The sequence below is a fragment of the Talpa occidentalis genome, unplaced genomic scaffold (genome assembly GCF_014898055.3).
Source record: "Talpa occidentalis isolate TD23 unplaced genomic scaffold, MPIMG_talOcc4v2.1 talOcc4.7, whole genome shotgun sequence".
Lineage (NCBI taxonomy): Eukaryota > Metazoa > Chordata > Mammalia > Eulipotyphla > Talpidae > Talpa > Talpa occidentalis.
In genome coordinates, this window is record NW_023605083.1 from 55251199 (window position 1) to 55272403 (window position 21205).

Below are 21205 nucleotides of genomic sequence, written 5' to 3' on the forward strand. Positions count from 1 at the left end.
AACTGGCAAAATCTACTAATAAAATAAGTTATTCCTTCTTACCTGGGATAGAGAATGTGTATAAGAAGTCACAAGGAAGCAAATCTTTACATTTTTCTGCTACCAGTTACATTTCAATTTCTACCTAACGCCATCAGACCCAGTATATGATTCACAATCAGCAATAAGCAATGCTGAATCTCTCTCTCTATATATCTCACACTCACAGAAATGAATTTCAAATGATTCCTTGATAGAGTCCACCATCTTATTTATTTCACCGGCTACATCTAATTCTGAGCTCTCTGAAAGTCTGTACAGCAACTTTGTAACATTAAAGGTCTTATAACCCATTATTTTCACCTGCAACTGAACTGTCACTACATCATCTTGATAATCTCAACCCTCTTCTAATCTATCTATAGAATCACTAACAAATTATTTAAAAAGAATCTACTTTAGGGAACTTAATCTACATCACAATAATAAGTTTGAATTGTTCACTTAAAAACAAATGAATCAGCAGAAGCAGGTGACTATGAAATTCTGTTGTTCACAAATGACCGATAAAAGGGGTAAGAGGGGGTAATGATTAAACACTTAAAATACAGCTCACTTGAGCATGCTACCTCATGTGCAGTATCCCGATAAGCATAGCAGCCAAATTTGTACTGAGCCTTCCCATAATACAGCAACGGCTTAACCGAGAAAGCAAATCAGCAGGCAGACTGGGTAGGAAATATACAAGTTGGACCAAAAGTTGTTGAGATTCTGCTGGTAGAACCACCACAGTGCCTTCTTGTGGATCTAACAGGGTAGGGAGAAATATTAAATTCAACTACAGAAAATGCATAAACCAAAGATTAAGTTAATAAGGCAGACTGACCATTTTCATTGTGTTATTCTGAATATCAATGTATCAAGTACGTGACAAAGTTTTATCATAAAGCATATACACATGACTATTTTTCTAAACTAAGACACAGAACATAAACATTATTTTAAAATATATTTAACATTGTAATAGTTTCATAAAAATCAAATGGGATTATAGGGACTGGACCTCACAGCAGAATAGCAAAAACACTTGCTAAACAGTGACAATTATAATGTCAACCCAACTTAAAGCAAAACACCTGCTTTACGTACATAATATAAACACTGGAAAAGATTTAAGTTATAACTCAGAAAAGTTATAACCCACTATGTTAACAGTGATACAGTCCATGTAGCGTGCCCTCACATTAAATGGCCTCAAAGTTGTGTTATTTTAGTTCTTTGGTATAACTGATGAAGTTCAAATGTCCATCACTTAATAAATGAATAAATTTAAGTAACAGATCCATATAACAAACTCTTACTCAGCAATAACAATAAGTATTAATATATGGAAGTCATACATAATTTCTCCTATGATTACATAATTTCCCACCAAAGCTTTAAATGAATTTTTTTAAATACCAGAATAGTTTTGAATTTGTGAAAAGCAGGTAATGTAAAAGATAATTTACGTAACTTTAACTAGCTGTGTCATGGTAATCATTTTGCAATATATACAAATATTGACTTATTACATTGTACAGTTAAAATGAGCATGTCAACAACACCTCAATAAAAACAAAATTTAACCATTAACCTTCTAAAATGATTCTAGTAAGTACTACTATTGAAAATGAAATCACTATTTGATGCTTTGTCAACTTAACCATGGTATAACTAATTCTTAATGATTTAAAGGAAATGCAAATCTTCCAAGAGAAGCTAAATCTAAAGAACTTCCCTTCGTAACTTCTTTCCTAAATCAGGGTGATGACCTACATCATTAAACAGAATCTTACCATAGATTCGGAGAGCAGTAGCTTGTAAACTTTTTAGTAATTCTTTATTTGCTCGAGCTGCAGCAGTGTGGATGATATCAATAAGCTGTGTTGAGAGGTCAGGGTTTCGGGAACCTAGGTGAGCGAGTTGCAATGGTAAACCAGCCAGCCAACGGGATAACACTTTACTACGATATCTAAGAAGGGACAAGGAAGAACAAAACTAAGTTATCATTTTCTAAGACAAGAGAAATAAATTTAATCAAGTTTTTTTTAACTTAAATATACCAGACAAGTTATCTACCACTAACATCACCATTTACTCATTTAAATGTATTAGAGTCCACAAGGTTGCCAGAATCATTTATTCAGCTATAACATTTTTCAAGATTTTATCCACTCAATTAAAAAGTTCATGTAGGGGCTCCCTGGTGGCGTAGGATTAAGTCTCAGTGCTATCACCACTAGGGCCTGAGTTTGACCCCCGGCCAGAGAGCTAACCCACATGGCACAGCAGACCTCTCCTTTCTCACCTGCTGTTCCCCTTAGCAGTGTACGTCAGTTAAGTTCAGCCTGTTCCACTCCCTACTGTCTCTGTTAAATCCTCTCACTTCCCAGTGCCTCTGCCTGCACCCCAGTTCTTTTATGCAAAAATTTAAAAAAAGTTAATTTCTTATTCCCATTCTGAGTTACCTATTTCACCTAACAGCACCAAACTAAAGCCAGAAATTTTTCCTCATCTCCTACTGCCCTCATTCTTATACCATATAATCCAATATGTGATTTAGGATTATTGGTTCAACCTCTATCATTGTGTGTGTGTGTGTGTGTGTATGTGTGTTTGTAGAGAACTGGGGTGTAGGCCAGAGCCATAGTGGGGGCAGGGGTGAGGGGTGAGAGGATCCACCAGAGACGAGTGGGGAGCAGAAGGCGAGACAGGAATGGTCTGCTACCATATGTGGGTTAGCCCCCTGGACAGCGACAGAACTCAGGCCTCAGGTGACAACACTGAGACTTAACCCTTAGGCCATCAGGGAAGCCCCCTCCATCATTTTATAGGAAGCAAAAGAAAAGTCAGAGGCTGCTATTATGTTGTTTGTCCTGTCCTTTAGTTATAAGTAGACAAGTGGAAATACATGCCCAAAGAAGTTTTTATCTACAGTTATGCATATAAAAATTATTGGAGACTAGTGGTTAAATCTCAGCACTATCATCTCTGCGGCATGAGTTCAATCCCCAGCCAGGAAGCATATGGCGCAGCAGACCTCTCCTGTCTCGCTTGTAGCTCCCCTTAGTAGTGTATTTCAGTAGATCTGCCTGTTCTCATCCCCACTGTCTCTGGTGGATGCTCTCATCCTCTGCACCTCTGGCCTACACCCCAGTGCTTCTATGCATAAATATATAAAACAAATCTTTGAAAAGATAAATAAATAAATAAATAAAAATTACCAGCAGCACTATGTATGCTTTTTTGTTTCTTTTTTTTCAATTCTACTTTTTTTCTTACAATGTTTGTTTGTTTGTTTTATAGAGGCATGTTTTATTTATTTGTTTGTTTTGTTTATACATGCACTGGGTACACAGTCAGAAGCGCGGGAGGGTGAGAGAATTCACCAGAGCCAAAGCGGGGAGCAGAGCAGGCAGAAGGACCGAAGTACACTGCTGAGGGGAGCAGCGGGCGGCAGGAGAGATCTGCGCGCCATGTGAGACAATCCTCTGGTGGCTGGGGAGCAGCCAGGGATCGAACCGGCGCCGCAGAGGCCGCGGGCAGCTTCGCAACCCAGCGCTCAACCGCTGCACCACCAGGGAGGCCCTTTCTTACGATGTTTGCTTTCGTTTCTCAGGTGTAGTCCCCATAGAGGTTTCCACCACCAATTCACCCGTGCACTATGACCATAGTCCCTTGTGCTCTTCCCAACCTCATTTTGATTCCTTCCCCTTCCCCTCCACTGCAGAATGTCTCTAATTTATAGCTGTCTATTTTTGTTGTTGTTTTTCCTTGATCCCCTATATTACTCCTATAAGTGAAGCCATCCCAGTATTTTTCTTTTTCCTTCTGACTTATTTCACTGAGCATAATCCCTCAAGCTCCTTCCATGTTGCTGTGAATGGCATTAGTTTATCTTTTTTGATTGCTGAATAGCATATGTATGCTTCTTTATAAAAGTTTTCTCTCTTCTTAAATATAATCAAAAGGATTTAAAAAGGTAATTTTTTCAAAGGTTTAGTAACCCTTCTTTTTAAAGACTACACTACATAATTACTCAGTGAGAAAAAGAAAAGAAAAATAACGAATAAAACTTTACCTGACTCTGTAAGATCTCAGTTCTTCTTTTTGATAGATTTTACTAAAAAATTTCAGTAACAAAGTGCGAACTGGAAGGAGAAGGCCCCTCTGCTGATATAATGTATAAACTGCCTTGATGAGAGACTCTGTAGCCTCTAAAACCAGAGAGAAAAACAACGGGGCATATGAATCAGTAACATTTCACAAGCCCCCCCCCAAATTCCTCTTTAAAAAAAAAACATATAATTCATTCCATTCCGATGAAAAAGTAGATGTTAACCATAAAGTGATGACTACCATTAAAACCCCGCAGCAACTGGCCTAATACAAATCAAACCAACTAGACATTACAGTACAAATTTTCCGAGGGGGCAATAAACCTAGACAGAATTCGTTCTATATAGTTCAAAGGATAAAGCTCTCAATTTTCTAGTCAAATTAGAAAAGGGTATTTCTTCCTCAGTAGACTCAAGGACATTACTTCTCAAAAATATCTACACCTTCTTTAACTCCAAATCTGTAATCTACTAGAAATCTTACCGAATTGCTTCACAGTAGGCTATCCTCAGAGAAAAAGGATGATTTCAGTGTACAGATAGACCTATATAATTAGGTTAGCTACCATTTATGGTTTGAATGCAATTAACTTGACTACACAGAATATTTGAAAATCATCAATTCAAACCTAGACCATCAATAATACATGTATATACATAAGAACACTTCTCTTAAAATAAGGATAAAGCAGTATCACCTACCTCTGTTTGGTTGTATCTGCATTAACCTCCACGACACCCCAAGCAATCTGTTCAATTGCTTACTATTTAATTTAGAGCCATCTTCCAGGGTCTCTGTCACAAATTTCCTTATCATCTCTATCCAATTGGAATCCTTCTGCAAAGTTGAGGCATTTGCCAGGGAGACCATGATATCAGACAGTGTTAAATTCAGTAAGAGATGATCTATATTATTGGAGAGAATCGTGCAATGCTTGATGCTAAAAACAAAGGCACACACATCAATAAAGTGTTACATCCACTTGCACTCTTATTAATGGGTTTTTTAAAAAAAAATATTTCCTGGGCCTCTCTGGTGGCACAGAGATTAAAGTTAGCACTATCAAGCTAGCACCAGCCATTGTGGGATGACTTTGATCCCCGGCCAGGGAGCTAACCCACATATGGCACAGCTGACCTCTCCTATCTCACCTGCTGCTTCCCTCAGCAGTGTTATTTCAGTAAATCTGCCTGCTCTGCTCCTCACTCTCTCTCTGGTGAATCCTCTCACCTCCCATACCTTTAGCCTACACCCTAGTTCTTGGATGTATAAATAAATAAAAATGAATCTTTAAAAAAGTAAAAGAGTATTTCCTTCTAGAATTAATAAACTGTATGTAGGCAAGGTTTAGAGCATAAATATGGTTTTGTAAATAAACCATAATAGAATCAGGGTTAAGGCATGCATTCAAAGTGTGTACTGCTCAGGGCCTCCCTGGTGGCACAAGGGGAGGCACAAGCATTGTGAAGCTGGCTGTAGCCTCTGCAGCACGAGTTTGATCCCCAGCCAGGGAGCTACCCTCATGGCACAGCAGACCTCTCTTGTCTCGCCTGCTGATACCCTCAGTAGTGTATTTCAGTCAATCCGCCTGTTCTGTTCCCTACTCTGTCTCTGGTGAATCCTCTCACCCCCCTGCACCTCTGGCCTGTATCCCAGTTCTTATATGCATAAATAAAACAAGTCTTTTTTAAAAAAAAACTGTATACTGCTCAGTTCATTATCCAGGTTGCTATTCATATATAAAGGTAAATTATAATATTATTGTAACTTTATTATTTATTATATTGTTTATTACATTATTATAATTTTTATTATAATATTATTTGGTAATTTTTTTTTTTTTACAGATTGATTTATTTATGTGCCATGTGGGTAGCTCCCTGGCAGGCCAGGGATCAAACTCGTGCTACAGAGGCTGCAGATAGCTTCACAGTGCTGTGCTTAACCCCTTGCACCACTAGGGAGGCCCACATTACTTGGTAATCTTAAAAGTCATTTGGAGACACTATAACATATTGAAATCAGTTTATTCTAGCCACATAAGATACATCAATATTTTCAATACTTGAAATTTCAAAAAACTTCAGTAAAAACTAAACTTGCAACTTAAAACACTCACTTCAGACTGTAGTTTATTCAATACTACAGCCTATCTCATTAAAAAAAAATTAAGTGGATTAAAATATTTCAGACCAACAATTTTAAAGGATGAGGACTAAGGACATAATAATAACAAAGAATCACAAACATATAGGGAAGGAAATATTACTACTAGCTGCAAAGGAAGCTATGCATTTTTTGTGTAGTTATATGCCCAGCTAAAATGTGGGAATTCTATCATTGAAAGAGGAGAGAATGAAAACTGGGACAGATAACTAGCAGTCTACACACCCAAAATTTCTTACCATCAAGGTTAATATATATAGCAACCAAAAATAAGTTTAGAGAATGAATGAAGTTCATTTGCCTGGAACAGACATTTCAATTCTATGCATATCCTTTGAATCCTGCTCAAAGAACCTCAAAGATTCTCTAGGAAGTTTCTTCCCTTTGATAAACTTAACCTTCTGACAGAAGTTAAGATTCCTTGCAAGTGTTGCTCATTAGGGAGACCTACACTTTAAATGTTCTAGTTTGTATCTGCTTATAAAATTTTATTAGGTAACTTGTTTTCACATTTATCTGCTTATACTTAAGGTAAACATTTTAAATAGTTTCTATGCTTACATTTTAAATACTAACTTCTAAGCCATAACCCTTTCTTTATTACTTTAGAAAACTTTTTCTACAATTACTCTTCCTTCAAGATGACTTTGTTACTACTTTGACTTTGTTACTACTTTCCTCATATATGTCAGATCATAACTACACAAATGTAAGATACTTTCACTTAGATTCAGTATTTACTTCTCTAAAACTGTCTACCTCAGCAAAGTTTATTAAAATCAAGTTATTTACATAATTTGATACTTGATACTCATTTAGCGAAAAACATTCACTTTACAAGTTAAAAATGAATAAACAGCTTAAAGTGACTTGTTCAAAATTAATCATACTCTTTTATTTCTCAATATCTAGGTATCAGCACTTCACAGTGTAGAAAGTTCTGGTTCAATGCCAATTATTTTCTGATAATTTCAGGTTAAACAGCTTTTTAGGTCTATAAAGTGGAAAAGAATCACATACCTTTTATTTGTTTCTTTCCTTCTGTGCTTGGTTATTTCTTTTAAGGCATATGGAAAATGACTCATAAAATGATGCTTGAAATCAATAAGATAATTCTTTCGAAGCCATGACTCCTATTAAAATATGCAAAGCTTAGAATCTACAATAATTTAGAATAACCAATAAAATGAAAGCAAAAATTTCACAAATTGTCAATATTCATTCAACTATAAATCTGCCACTATAATATACCTCCTATTCATGATACAATATGCAAATAAATTTTAAAATCAAAATAAACTGTTATGGCATATAATTTTCGCCCATATCTTCTTGGTGCTAATTAATCGCTTTTTTTTTTTTTTTGGTGGGACCCTCGCCGGCGGTCGGGGAACAAACCGGTGCTGCAGAGGCTACGGGCAGCCTCACAGCCCAGCGCTCAACCACTGCGCCACCAGGGGAGGCCCACTTTTATTTGCATCTTATCTATTGTTTAAGAGATGAAAAGAGGAAGAGAATAAAATGAGGAAATTCTGATTGAATCAATGCAATATTTATAAAATATACAAGAAAGTCTTCTACCTAGTGTTTCATTTATAATCATAACTCTAATACCTGGCAATTCCATTACTTACCATTAAAGGTATTTGACAGTTTCACCAAAAAAAAAAATGCACTTCTCTAAAATGCTTCAGCATTATTGGTGAATATATCAGTATCTCCACCTGAAACATCATCTAATTTCAGATTACAACATTTTCACTCCCTCCTATCCCTTCTATTTCATTTGTCAGGGATTTCATATTGAGGGGATCATGATATGCAAGGATTTAAAATGCTAAATAGTTGCTCACCCTACAACACTGATAATTCTTTACTAGATTCTTCCATTCTTCCTGACCTGCAAATGTATATACCCAACACCTCCTCTTGGACTTCCAACAGTATCTTAAATTTAACATAAAACTGAATTCATTCTGTCATATGGACAACATAAGCATCTTTTTTGACTTTTTTCCCCTTACTATGCACAATCCAGCTGCTTCTCATTACTTCAAATATTTGCTGCCATTCTTCTCTAAGCCCATTGTCTCTTACCTCCCTTACTGCGATAGCCTCCAAAATGCTCTATTTCTTTAAACAAAAATCAATTCTCTATACAGCAGCCAAGATGATCTTCTACAACATAAATCATACTTCAAATAACACAAAGAGGAAGAAACAGAACAGATGTGTATGTAAGGAGAGGACTAATCAGACATGTGATAGATGGTCTGACTTTTAGCTTAAATTTTGGTAGAATTGGGCAACAAACACACAATATCTTATGGGAATTCAATCTGTAAATGCATTAAATAACCATAATTCAGAACACGCCACTCTTCTCACCTCTGAAGTCTCTTCACCACTCTCAAGTTAAAATCCAAACTCTTTATCATAGGCCACAGATTCTCCCATTATCTAGTCTCACTCCCTTATCTATCATCCTCGCAGGACATCCCCTGAATACGCCTTCCTGCCATTCTTCAGATACGTCAAACTAGTTCACACTTCCGGATCTCTGCACTTGCTGTTCCCTAACCCTAGAATGTTCTTTCCACAGGTCTCCACAAGACTTACTCATTCACTTTTATTTGGTAACATTCAAAAGTCATGTTCTCAGAAATTATTTCCTGAGCAGCTATTCAAAATAGCTCCCCATCTTTGGAAAATATAGAAAAACACAATGAAGAAAATTAAAGTAACTAATAATTCTTTAAAAAAAAAAAAGCCTTAGTGGAAATCTGACAATGTCCACTGACAATTTCCACTGGGCCTCCCCTGGTGGCGTAGGCGGTTGAGCGCCATGCTGCGAAGCTGTCTGCAGCCTCTGCAGCGCCGGTTTGACCCTGGCCTGCCGGCGAGGGTCCCACATGGCGCAGCAGACCTCTCCTGTAGCGCCGGCTGCTCCCCTCAGCAGTGTATTTCATCAGTCTGCCTGTTCTGTTCCCCGCTCTGTCTCTGGTGAGTCCTCTCACCCTCCCGAGTATCTGGGCTGTGCCCCAGTTCTTGTATAAATAAATAAACAAATCTTTAGGGAAAAAAAAAAACAAAAAAAACCAGGGCCTCCCTGGTGGCACAAGGGGTTGAGAACCGCACTATGAAGCAATCCGTTTGATCCCCAGCTGACCAGGGAGAAACCCACATGGTGAGGCAGACCTCTCCTGTCTCGCTCACTGCTCCCCTCAGCAGTGTATTTCAGTCAGTCTGCCTGTTCTGTTCCCCGCTCTGTTGCTGGTGGATCCTCTCACCCCGCTCATCTCTGGCCTGTACCCCAGCTTTTGTATGCATGAATGGATAAATCTTAAAAAAAAAAAAAAAAAAACTGCATAAAAACAAAACAAAGTAGCTCTTTTGTTTCAGCACACACTCTTTGCCCACCTGCTTTACTTTCTTTTATCTTTCTCTCTAGTACTGACATTACAAATTTGTTACCATCTATCTAAAGAGTGCAAGGGAGAACACCAGTCTAATCATGTTTATCTCTGTATTCCGAGATGGAATTGTTATTTAGCTGCACGTCCAATGCAGTAGCCACTAGCCAGATGAAGCTATCAAACACTTGAAATGTAGGGAATATGAGTGAGGAGCTGAATTTTAATTATTTTAACAGCTACATTTACTTAACAGCTCTGTGCATGTTTACATCTAACCATGTCTTTTTCACAGGAAAGACAAAACATAAAGAGAAAAAGTAGCAAGCATGAAAATCTGCATTTTACAAATTTCCTACAATAATACTGTATAATTGCAATACTAACCCTAAAGCAGTAACAAAAATTTATCACTGTCCTTATGTAACCAAACACCAAATAGCTTGGAATATTTATTTTCCCACTTTTAAAAAATAGAGGAAAGATTAGTATTTACAGTCCACCTGAACATTACTTTTACTTTCTTAGTCTTTTCGATGAAAACAGACCCAGTTAAGGCTGCAAATAATACATACGTCCCTAAGAAACTATATGTATTAATTACTGTCACTAGACTATACCACATATTAATTGCTACAAAGGACAGCAAGCTTTGCTTTCGTAAAATCATACACTATTACCCCAATCATAATCAACTTCTTACAAATGGATAAAACTAATCATAAGACAGAACAGCTCAAAATTGTAACAATAAAATGCCTATTTGAAAAAACAATTCATAAAACATCCCTATATTCGATGGGTAATGAACTAACAAGCAATAGAGCAAGTTCTTAAAAGATATCCATTCCTTGGTGTTATTTCCATAGTGCTTTTGAAGACTATCAAATACTATTTCTAACCTATTCCTTTGTCTTATTTTACGTGGTCTACTAACTCTTCTGAACTTCAGCTTGAATAAACAAAGAATCAAACACAACCAAAAAATAACTGACTTCTCCATTTTTTATGTACATAGACAAGTCCAAGCATTCATACCTGACCTGTCCAAAGTCCTCCCATGAATTCTAAATCAAATACTTCAAGCTTTAAAGTATTACAGTTACAGATGCTCTTTTAATGTGTGCTACCTTATTAATTTTATACCAATTAATCTTAGAATTTGTTCCTTTTTGCTTGAATCATGCACTATATACTAGCTTCACTCCACCACAACACTTAAAAAGTTGCCAAGATTTCCCCCCCAAAAAAAGTTGCCCAAAGAATGAGTACATTCACTCACCAAGAAATTTATTTACTATCAGCTTTCTAGTAGGAAATGGCTATGCTGTACCTATGACTATAGCTTACCTACAGTAAAGGTAATTTGTGAAATGTTTTCTGCTCTTACATCCTCCAGCAAGAAAACAAAAAAACTATAATAGACTAAGTAAATTGGTGTGTAGCTTTTTCTCTAAAACTTAGTAGTTTAAAAACAACTCAGGGTTGGTTTTAAGACTTTCATTTTAGTCCATTTCTGCCAAACCTGACAATGTGACTAACACAAATAAGCAACTTAATCCTGTACAAGGCCTCCAGACATTGGAATGTAGCTACATCTGTTATAAACAATAAATGCATTATAAAACTAAAGCAAATTATATTCAATGAGATCAAGCACATTAAGTTATGAATTTCACTTAAAAAATTTAAACATATTCAGATAATAAATATTCTCACAAAACTATTTTTATTTGTAGTTTTGAACAAAAGAAACAAGTTTACAGTTAAACCCCGGCAATTCTTTGGATGATGCCTAACCAATTACCAGTAAAGCAGTTTTCTAATCTGCTTATTTATGATAAAAGACAATACTAAAAAAGCAAAGAACCCACTAGTTCTCACCAATTTATGGGTTTCATCATGTTGCTTAGAAAGTTTCCACAAAAGGGAAATAATATTAAGAACTTGCTGCATAACTTGCAGAGGTTCTCGTTCTACACCATTTCCAACAGAAGCAGCTACTTGTGGAGGCACAGCTTCAATCCAACACTCAATTAGCAATGGAATTATTATCTCAATAAATCCTTTGAGACTTTCAGTAGATGACAGGCCTTCATCCACACTTCCTAATCCTCCAACCAGGTATCTAATCAGGAAGGGTAAAAATGGAAAAAAAAATTATTAATTAAAAATTATTCCTTCCTTAATTTAAATCTTAAATATAAAATGCCAGTAAAATGAAGCACCATGTATTATTTACATTGATCAAGACCAATAAAAATGAAATTCTAAGATGACAAAGCCAAAAGATTATCGTTTTACTTCTCAATAGGCTCTGCTAGAAATGAATAAATTAATATACATTCAAATGACTCCTCCCATCAGTAAATAAAATCATATCATGAGTAACTATGAAAACTATAAGAAAGACAATTGTATGTCTTCCCACCATTAGCCATCAATGGTCAGCAGTTATAATTCAATATAGGAAAACTGATTGTGGACATAACTGAAATCCTTACCGTAGCCTGAACTGTGAACTGACATTTGGCTGTGAACCCCCATTTTCATAAACCTGGATGTGTTGCTGGTCGTTGGCAAGTTCCTTCCAGTTGATAAAAATGGAGTTGCTAGTGGCATGGGGATTTTCTTTTTGTTCCTGAAGTCCTTCACTTTCTCTCAACCTACTGGATCCATCTGCCAAGGCCTGAAGGAATTTACTGAGTCTCACTAAGACTTTCAGCCTCCATTGCTGAGAAGTGAGTCTCCGATTAGGATTTACAGAAAGTATCCAGGACTGGGATCTGTCTCTATTTATCAGTCCTTTGGACAGCTGCTGATGAGAAATAAGTTCTACAAAATTCTTAAGCAATATACTGCTACGATCAGTAATCAGAGCTGGGTACTGTTCCAGCAGAATGTCCAAAACTTTTAAAGAGTCCTCCTGAATTCCTTCAGTAATGTGAGTCATGGCACTAGAGAGATGGGCACTTACCAAAGGAAAAAATGGAGAAATTTGTTCAGCTCGTATTTTGGGGGCCAGGAATTGAAGAAGTTGAACTGCTGCTAATCGTACATTAGCATCTTTATCTGTAAACACAGCAGTCACTTCACTTAATATATTTGAAAGGTGTGCATCAATTATAAATGGGTATTGAGAGAAAAGGTCTTTAAGTCCAAGAAGAGCACTTTGTTTAACCCCAGCATTGTAGTGATGCATCTGTGACAGCAAATCCTATAAATAAAAATTTTAAAAACAATATTTAGGTACTCATATATGCACATTACATCATTTTCAAATAAACATGCTAAGTGAAAATTATGCTAACAAAGTAACACTCAGGAAAATGCTTCAGTATATATCTTCTGGACATTACTTAGCCTTTATTAAGATCAAAAATATTTTTATCTTAACGAGGGCAAGAAGAGCACAAAGGATTATGGTGATGATGCACGGGTGAACTGGTGGTGGAAATTCTAGGGGGACTACACCTGAGAAAAGAAAGCAAACATTGTACAAAAATGAACAATGATGTAAGACATATATAAATAAATGAATTATAAAAAAATAGTTTTATCTTTAAAATCATTTTGATTTAATAAAAACACTATGTAATGTTTGGTTAATTTTGTTTTTGAAATTAACCTACATGCAGGCTTAGACACCTATCATAAAGTGATAACTATCAGCAGCAGCTCTCCTGCCCACCTATGACGATGCAGGTATTTTTCTTCACCATCATTCTCCCTTAGCAAAGCAGCAGAAGCAACTCTCCACTCAAGACTACCCACCTGTGACTATGCAGGTCTCTCTTTTAACAAACCTGGCCCTCTCAGGAGCAGCTCTTTCTGCTCATTGTGTCTATGCAAGCATCCTTCCCTCCATTTTATAATAAACCTGCCCTTTTGAAAATATATGTTTCAAAATATATATAAAAAGTATATATCAAAATATATATGAAAATAAAAAAAAGTAATAGCAATCATTACCACTATTTAAAGACCTACTAAGTATATTTACATACTTTTAACTTAGATAGTTTCTGCCTATTTCAGGTGGTCTCCAGCATGTATAAGTTTGTTTTACTCAGAGTAAAACATTTGACAATTTTATTTGTAGAATGATTTACATAATTTGCGGGAAAAAAACTTTAACTTCAAATACCTTTTAATATAATTTAACCTTTGGAGTTTAAAAGGCCGCAATAGAGAACATATATCCTCACAAAAACTTGATCACAAATGTTCACAACAGCACTGTTCACAAGAGTTAAAAAGTACGAACAGGGCCTCCGCAGTGGCACAGCGGGTTGAGCACAGCGCTGTGAAGGGGTCCACAGCCTCTGCAGCTCGAGTTCGATTCCTGGCTGGCCAGGGAGATTCCCACATGGCACAGTAGACCTCTCCTGTCACACCCGCCACTGCTCCCCTTAGAAGTGCTTTTGGTCTGTCTGCATGTTCTGTCTGTCCCCCACTCTGTCTCTGGTGAATCCTTTCACCCTCCTGCGCCTCTGGCCTGTACCCCAGCTATTGCATAAATAAAAAATCTGTGGGAAAAAAAAGTGGGAACAACCAAATGCCCATCAACTGTTGAGTGATAAAATGTGACGTAACCATGCAATGGAATACTGTTAGACAATACCAAGAAATGAAGTACTGTTCTGGTGCATGCTACAACAAACATGAACCTGAAAAACATGGTAAGTGAATGACCGGTAACAAAAGACCACATCTTGCATGATTACATCTGTATGAAACGTGCAGAACAAGCAAACATATACAGGTAGAAAGTTTATTAGTGGCTGCCTAGAGCCACATGGAGAGTGATCTCTAATTCACAGAGTTTCTTTCTGAAGTGACAAAAATGTTCTAAAATTAGATTATGGTAGTAACATTACTCTGTAAATTAAAAACCACTGACGTGTACACCTTAAAGAAATGAATTTTAGGGCCTCCCCGGTGGCATAGCGGGTTGAGCGCAGCGCTGTGAAGCTGTCCGCAGCCTCTGCAATGCGGTTCCATTCCCAACCAGCCAGGAAGATACCCACATGGCATGGCAGATGTCTCCTGTCTCTCCCGCTGCTGCCCTCAGCAGTGTATTTTGGTCCTTCTGCCTATTCTGCTCCTTGCTCCATCCCTGGTGAATTCTCTCATCCTCCTGCGCCTCTGGCCTGTACCCCAATGTTTGTATAAAATAAATATATCTTGGGCCTCCCTGGTGGCACAAGGGGTTAAGCACAGCACTATGAAGCAATCCGCAGCCTCTGCAGCATGAGTTTGATCCCCGGCTTTACGGGGAGAAACCCACGTGGCGAGGCAAACCTTTCCTGTTTCGCCCACTGCTCCCCTCAGCAGTGTATTTCAGTCAGGCTGCCTGTTCTGTTCCCCACTCTGTCTCTGATGGATCCTCCTACCTCCCACATCTCTGGCCTGTACCCCAGCTCTTGTATGCATAAATAAAAATAAATCTTTTAAAAATAAATAAATAAATCTTTAAAAAAAATGAATTTTATTATCTGTAAATTGTATCTCAATAAAGCAGTTACGCTTCTTACCAAAACTATTATTCTAACTTCTATAAACTTCATACATTTACTATGAACCTATAATAAAGCTATGTACTACAAGGACTCACAAATGAATGACAGGATCTTATCTTAAAGATTGGGGGAAAAAAAACAAAACAGACGGAAAGCTAGTACATCAAAAACTTAAATACACTAAGCACATCAAAAAGTGGAAACAAAAAAAAAAGTGGAAACAGGGCCTCCTCGGTGGCGCAGCGGTTGAGTGCTGGGTTGCGAAGCTGCCTGCAAGCCTCTGCAGCGCCGGCTCGATCCCGGGCCAGCGGGCGAGGGTCCCACATGGCGCACAGATCTCTCCTGCCACCTGCTGCTCCCCTCGGCAGTGTATCGTTAGTCTGCCTATACTGTTTCCCACTCTGGCTCTGGTGAATTCTCTTACCCTCCCAAGCTTCTGACTGTACCCAGTGCTTGTATAAATAAATCAATCTTTAAAAAAAAAAAAAAAAGAATAAAGAAAGGTCCTCTTTTTAAAAAAAGAAGTGGAAACAACAATTATTTCCAGATGATATATTAAATCATCAAACATGCATACTAGGGAGAAAACACAGTGAACTTAAGTTTAGTAAGTCTTTCTGGAAGAGAAGTGAAAGATGCAGTGGCAAAATCAGTTGTGAGTACATAAGTTCAAACTTCAGCCATAAATAAACCCTAACAGTTTAAATTTTTCACAATAGAACTTTCTAGATGACTTCAAAGAAAAGCTTATTTTATCAAAATATTATTTATGATTTACCTTTATGTTAAGTTTTCTATTATTTGTTGGAAGTGTTCCATCCTCTTTGAGTTGCTCAGGTAGATGAATGGTCTTTGTTTTAAAGTTTGTAACAGTAGCATTTTCTAACTTGGGCTTCTTTTTACCAACTTTTAGTTTTACTTTTTGAAAATCATCTTGGCGTTTTCTTTTTTTGGTCATTCTTCAGTGCTATAATAAAAATAATTACTCTTAAAAACAATGGATAAAAAAAAGGGCAAATCACAAAAAAGATTTTCCAACATTTATATTAGTCATTAATCATAAAGAGAATTCAAGAATCAAGGGTAACAATGACTATGCCAATGCAACAAACACCTTTGCTGCACAAAACAAGAGACACTGTAAAAAGGAGTCATTAACAATATTAAGTCTTGCCAATGATTTGTCAAGGTTTTTTAGCCATGGAACCTTGTATGAAGCAATGTGCCCAAAAGGAAACACTTGTGGCAAGAAAGGAGACAACACTAAGTCAGCAGAGACACTTGCCTTCTATCTGGTAGGAAGGTCATGGCTCCTAGAAATCTCTGAGGAACCTCTAGCAAAACAAAGCAAAGTTTGAAAACCAATGTAATTTAATGCAGCCTGTAATAGGAAAAGTGTCAGGGAGCCTGAAAAATGGGTAAGATTCGGGTATGCAACAAGGAGAGTTAATAAGCATTTCATAAGGAAAAGAGAGTAAAGATCAACAGTAAGAGGATAAGCCCCATATAGACACAAAATAAAGAGACCAGCATTTTGAACAGAAAAGTTCAGGGTAGATAGAAATAGGAAACAGTACCCAAGAAACAGGATAAAAAAGCAATATAAAAGGGAAATATGGTGTAAAAATAAAGAACAAATACTAGCAAGGCACTGTTACAAAAAAATTAACTCAGGCGGAACCATGTCATCTTGTACCTTCCCCTTTCACCACATTCTTTCAACTTAGATGTAAATCTTTCCACTTACACACAAAATCTTTGATCTGTGCCTCCCACCCATCCCCACTCCTTAAGTCCTTTAACTGATCTCCTAGACTGTTTCCACTCCAGTATTCTGTAGCCCATCTGACAGGGGTGTTTGTTTTTTTTTTTTAAATGCGGCTGGGAGAAGAGGTACATTTGATGTAACATCCTGCAAATTTAGTATTTACAATGTGTTACTTTGATACATTAATATTCCCTAATATAGTTCAGATCAGATCAAGGCTTAGGAGCTTTCAGTAGCTCCTTACACCCACACACAGTGAAAACTCCTTAGCTTGACATTATCAGCTTCTTCCTAACTTCCTCTCTAGTTTTATCTTCCCACAAGTCAACCTCTATCTAAAACATAACCTCTTATACCTTGAACCATTCAGCTGTTCTTGAAACCTGTCCACACACTGCAAAAACAATGAATTTTGCCTTCCATGATCAATCCACTGGAGTAACTACTTCCAAAATAAAACTTCTCCTGCTCTGTTAAAATTATCCTATGCCCAGTGAGGGGGGAAGGGGAGACCACCACAAGAAATTTGAAAATGAAGGTTTGCATTATTAATTAAGTGGCTGGTGCAAGAATGGCAGTTCAAGTTCCAACCTCAAGTATGAGGAATCCAGAAGTCAATCACCTAAGACACATCAAAATTCACATGATTCCAAGATTTTACTACATTGGAATCCCATGAACTAGGATTTAATCACAGAGCTCAAAAGTAGATTCTAGAGTCAAACTGGGTAAATTCTTATCCAGACTGCCATTTTCTAGTGATACCCATTATGCCTCCACAAAATAAGGATGTTGATAATACCTTACACAGATATGAGGTAGGATGAATGAGGTGCAAATGCATCAATATTTTTGTATGACACTAAGTGTGTCACACACTTAAACACAGATGCTATTAACACAAACATGTTTTATCAATGTCTCAGGCCCAAGGATAATACTTATCAAGCACAGTATTAGATGAATTACATAAATTAGTACTTAGTCCTTTATTAAGGATGACAAGAGAGATTTATAAACAAGAGCAGTTCTACAAAACCAGCTTTATGTTATATATACTGGAATTAAGATGAGAACTGTAGAGCTGAATGGCAAAATAGTTTGCCTATTTAATTACTCCCAACCCCAAGAGTACATCCCACCCAGTCTAGCCTTAAAAAAAAAAAACTAAAAAGCCCTAATACTCACCTAATCTCTTAATTTAAAAAAAAAAAAAATGGTTTTCTTTAATTAAGCAAGCATACTTTGTGAGCTTCCCTACAATTTTATTACTAGCTATTACTAGATATGAAAGCAAATGATACAGGAAATTTGGAAAAATAGAATGAATTAACTCTCCTCCATTCCTCCCAAACCTCTGCACAATCTTTAGCCACTAACGACCTGATCGGGGTCCAAAAGTCTGTCCATTTTATACCATATTATCCATCACTTTGTATTAGTCACACAAATGGTTTCCCTCAGTTAAGAAAATTTAGAGAGCTGATCGCCCTTTCTTGACTTTTAAAGCTGGCTAGATTATTTCTATGGTACACAGAGAACATTTTTACATCAGTTTTATCCGCAAATTCTATTATCTTCACTTAAAACAAAGATTTTTCACAGCAAACCAAACAGTCCAAGTAAATCACTTTTACAAGCAGCCGGTATTGCAGAGAAGGTAGGCACTCCAGCCTTGGGCTAAATTCTCTCATCACTGGACCTCTCGCGCTTGGGCGCCCCAATGGTTTTAAAACTGAACTGAATATTATTTATTTCTACTGCACATCTTTTTCTGCTAATTTCAACAAAAGAGAGACCCTACCGTATTAGGGTTGTGACCGAATCAAATTCCCAAGCAGTTAAGTAGTTTGTCTGCTACTCTATTAATAATTCTCCCTAATTTCCAATTCCTCCCCCCCCCCAAAAAAAAATAACAAGAAAGCACACTGCACTCGGCTTTTGACAATTTCATCTCCAATCCTCACGCTCATGAATTCCCCCCAAACTATTCAGAGGGCTAATCGAGGTACCAGACTTCCCAGAAGGCAAGCGCCCCAAGACAGGGGCGACTCCAGCGGGTCGATAGTGGGGTTCAGCTGGGTACAAATCGCTTAACCCTTCACACCAGGACGGCGAGCGCGAGTATTGGGAGACAACTGCTCATCCTAACGCCCCCCACCCCCGTGTTTTGTCCTGCACCCCAAAAGTGAAGACCCCGGGGGCTTAAGAAAGTGTGGAGGGCGGCCCGGGCAGCTGGGCCCTGCTCAGTAACACCGCCGGCCTGAAAGTCTCTGGGACCCGAAACGGCGCGAACCCGCCCAGTCACTTGAGGCTCTTCTAACGCCCACGGGGCGCTCCGCCCCCGCATCGCCCCCCTCAGCACCCAGGCCCCGCTTCGGAGGGAGTCCGGGGCCCGGCCGCCGAGGGGCGCAGCCCGATCGCCCCGGCCCAGCCCCGGCAGGGCCGCGAACCGGGGGTCGACCGCCCCGTGCGCCGTCCCGCGCCCCAGGAGGGCCCGGCCCGACGGGCGGCGGCCGCTCACCTGAGGGCCCGGCCGAGACCTGAGCGCGGAGGCCGAGGGGGAAGAGCGTCCAAGCAGAAGCCCACCGGGCGACAGCGTGCGCCACCGGCCTCAGCCTCTCGCTCCCGGAGCGTGTTTTCAAATCGCCTCGTCCTCACGCGGCCGCATCGCCTTCCTCCGCCCGGAAATCAGGGCCCCTCCCCCGCCGCGCCGCGCTCACGTGACCGCGGCCCGCAGCCGCGCGCAGCCGGGGAGGCGGGAACGTGCGCGCAGGCCCCGCCCCCGGGAGGAGGGGGCCGCGCCGGAAGCCCCCGGCCTGGGGAAGCGCGGCTGGAAGCTGGGCCAGGGAGGCGCCGGGCGGCCCGAAGCTTGGCCCGTGGCGTGGCCCGCGGTCCCGCCCCAGCTTTCCCGCCTGCTCCTCGGAGGGTGGCGTTCTGGTTGCGGATACTTTAGAGTGGACCTTGTCATTCCCCACCAGACCACTGTTTTTCAGACCTGGACTCACACTCCAAGAAGAGTGTTTGTCGAAGTGAATTTGTTGTAGGGCAGCCCGGATATGGAATGGGTTGTCTGGCTGTGGGTCTTCACCCGCGCGCTTTAAAGGGACTTATGAATACTCCACTACAGGCACACACAAAAGGTTAATAAAAGGTTTATGTACAAGGGAAAAGGAAATAAGGAAAATGTACAACTCAGGGAGAAAACAGGGAAATAAAGTCTTTAATGCGTCCTACCCGATCCGCCGACCTGGAAACCCAAAAAGCACTCTCCGAGCTGGCCGGACGCTGCGAGCTGGCAGAGAGTCAAAATGGGGAACCCCTCCAAAGCCCACGTGTCTGGGTTTATAGCAACCTGGCTGCTTAACCCCACCCTCAGGTCCCAGCCACCTTCCCTTTGGTGGTGATGGGATTTGGAGTTCCCAGTGTCTTTGGCTTTGGCCTGGGGTGGGGGTGGAGTCCACAAAGCCTGTATGGAATTAGCTTTAGGATATCCTTTTCCCCCTAACAAATTGAGAAAAGGAGAAGTTGGGAACTATAGAGATGATAAAATACCTGGGGCTTTAACCTGGAGAGAGCACTGAGGAATTAATTAACAGAGGATGAAATACATCTAGTCGCTGGAGCCTGAAAGTCTTAGTTCCAGATTTTCCTACTCTTGCAGTTTCTCAGCACTGAGATGCCTGCTGTTGAAATTAACTAGGCCCAGGGAAGTTAGAGGAAAAGTTAAAATGACTAGAAAGGGGATAGGAAAAAGCAAGCTTCTTGACACATAACCTGCTGAAGACTGGCAGATAACAGTTGGAGGTGGCAGATGGAGAAAGAGCCCCAAGTATGGGATTCCACCTTTGTTCAAATTTGCCTTCACAATTTGAAAGATAAGACAGTTTGATGTTATTGAGCCTCAGTTTGTAACAGGGTGGTCCCCAGGAAAGGGGGAGGTTCCAGGTGTCCTACCCCACCCAAAAGGAGGGTGGAGCTGAGCAGAGAGAGAAGAAGCTGCAGCGGAGACTGAGAAGGAAGGAAGCAGGATGGAAAGCAAGAAGGAGACCTGGAGGAGGCACATGGAATGGAGAGACGTATGAAGAAATTGTGCTTGCCTTTTGGTCGTAGACTGGGTGACAGATGTGAGTGAGACCCGTGGGGAGGTGACAATGGCAGCTTTTATCTTGATTTTGATTTTGCTCTTTTCCTTC

General features: G+C 39.3%; 1 protein-coding gene across 2 annotated transcripts in view; it reads right to left on the reverse strand.

Moving 5' to 3' along the window:
- The window catches only part of TEX10 (testis expressed 10), a 37297-nt gene extending 17592 nt beyond the window's left edge, over positions 1-19705 (reverse strand). Inside the window, exons 1-9 of one of the 2 annotated variants that reach the window (XM_037493692.2) lie at positions 19534-19705; positions 16020-16208; positions 12224-12936; positions 11604-11847; positions 7327-7439; positions 4842-5080; positions 4103-4238; positions 1818-1993; positions 609-786 (exon numbers count right to left, since the gene is read on the reverse strand). In XM_037493692.2, coding sequence (XP_037349589.1) covers positions 609-786; positions 1818-1993; positions 4103-4238; positions 4842-5080; positions 7327-7439; positions 11604-11847; positions 12224-12936; positions 16020-16199 — 1979 coding nt within the window. In that variant the 5' untranslated portion in view covers positions 16200-16208; positions 19534-19705. Of the gene's footprint in view, positions 1-608; positions 787-1817; positions 1994-4102; positions 4239-4841; positions 5081-7326; positions 7440-11603; positions 11848-12223; positions 12937-16019; positions 16209-16526; positions 17014-19533 lie in introns of those variants that run through there. The other variant, XM_054689379.1, reaches the window with a different exon arrangement.
- Between the last annotated feature and the right edge of the window lie 1500 nt (positions 19706-21205).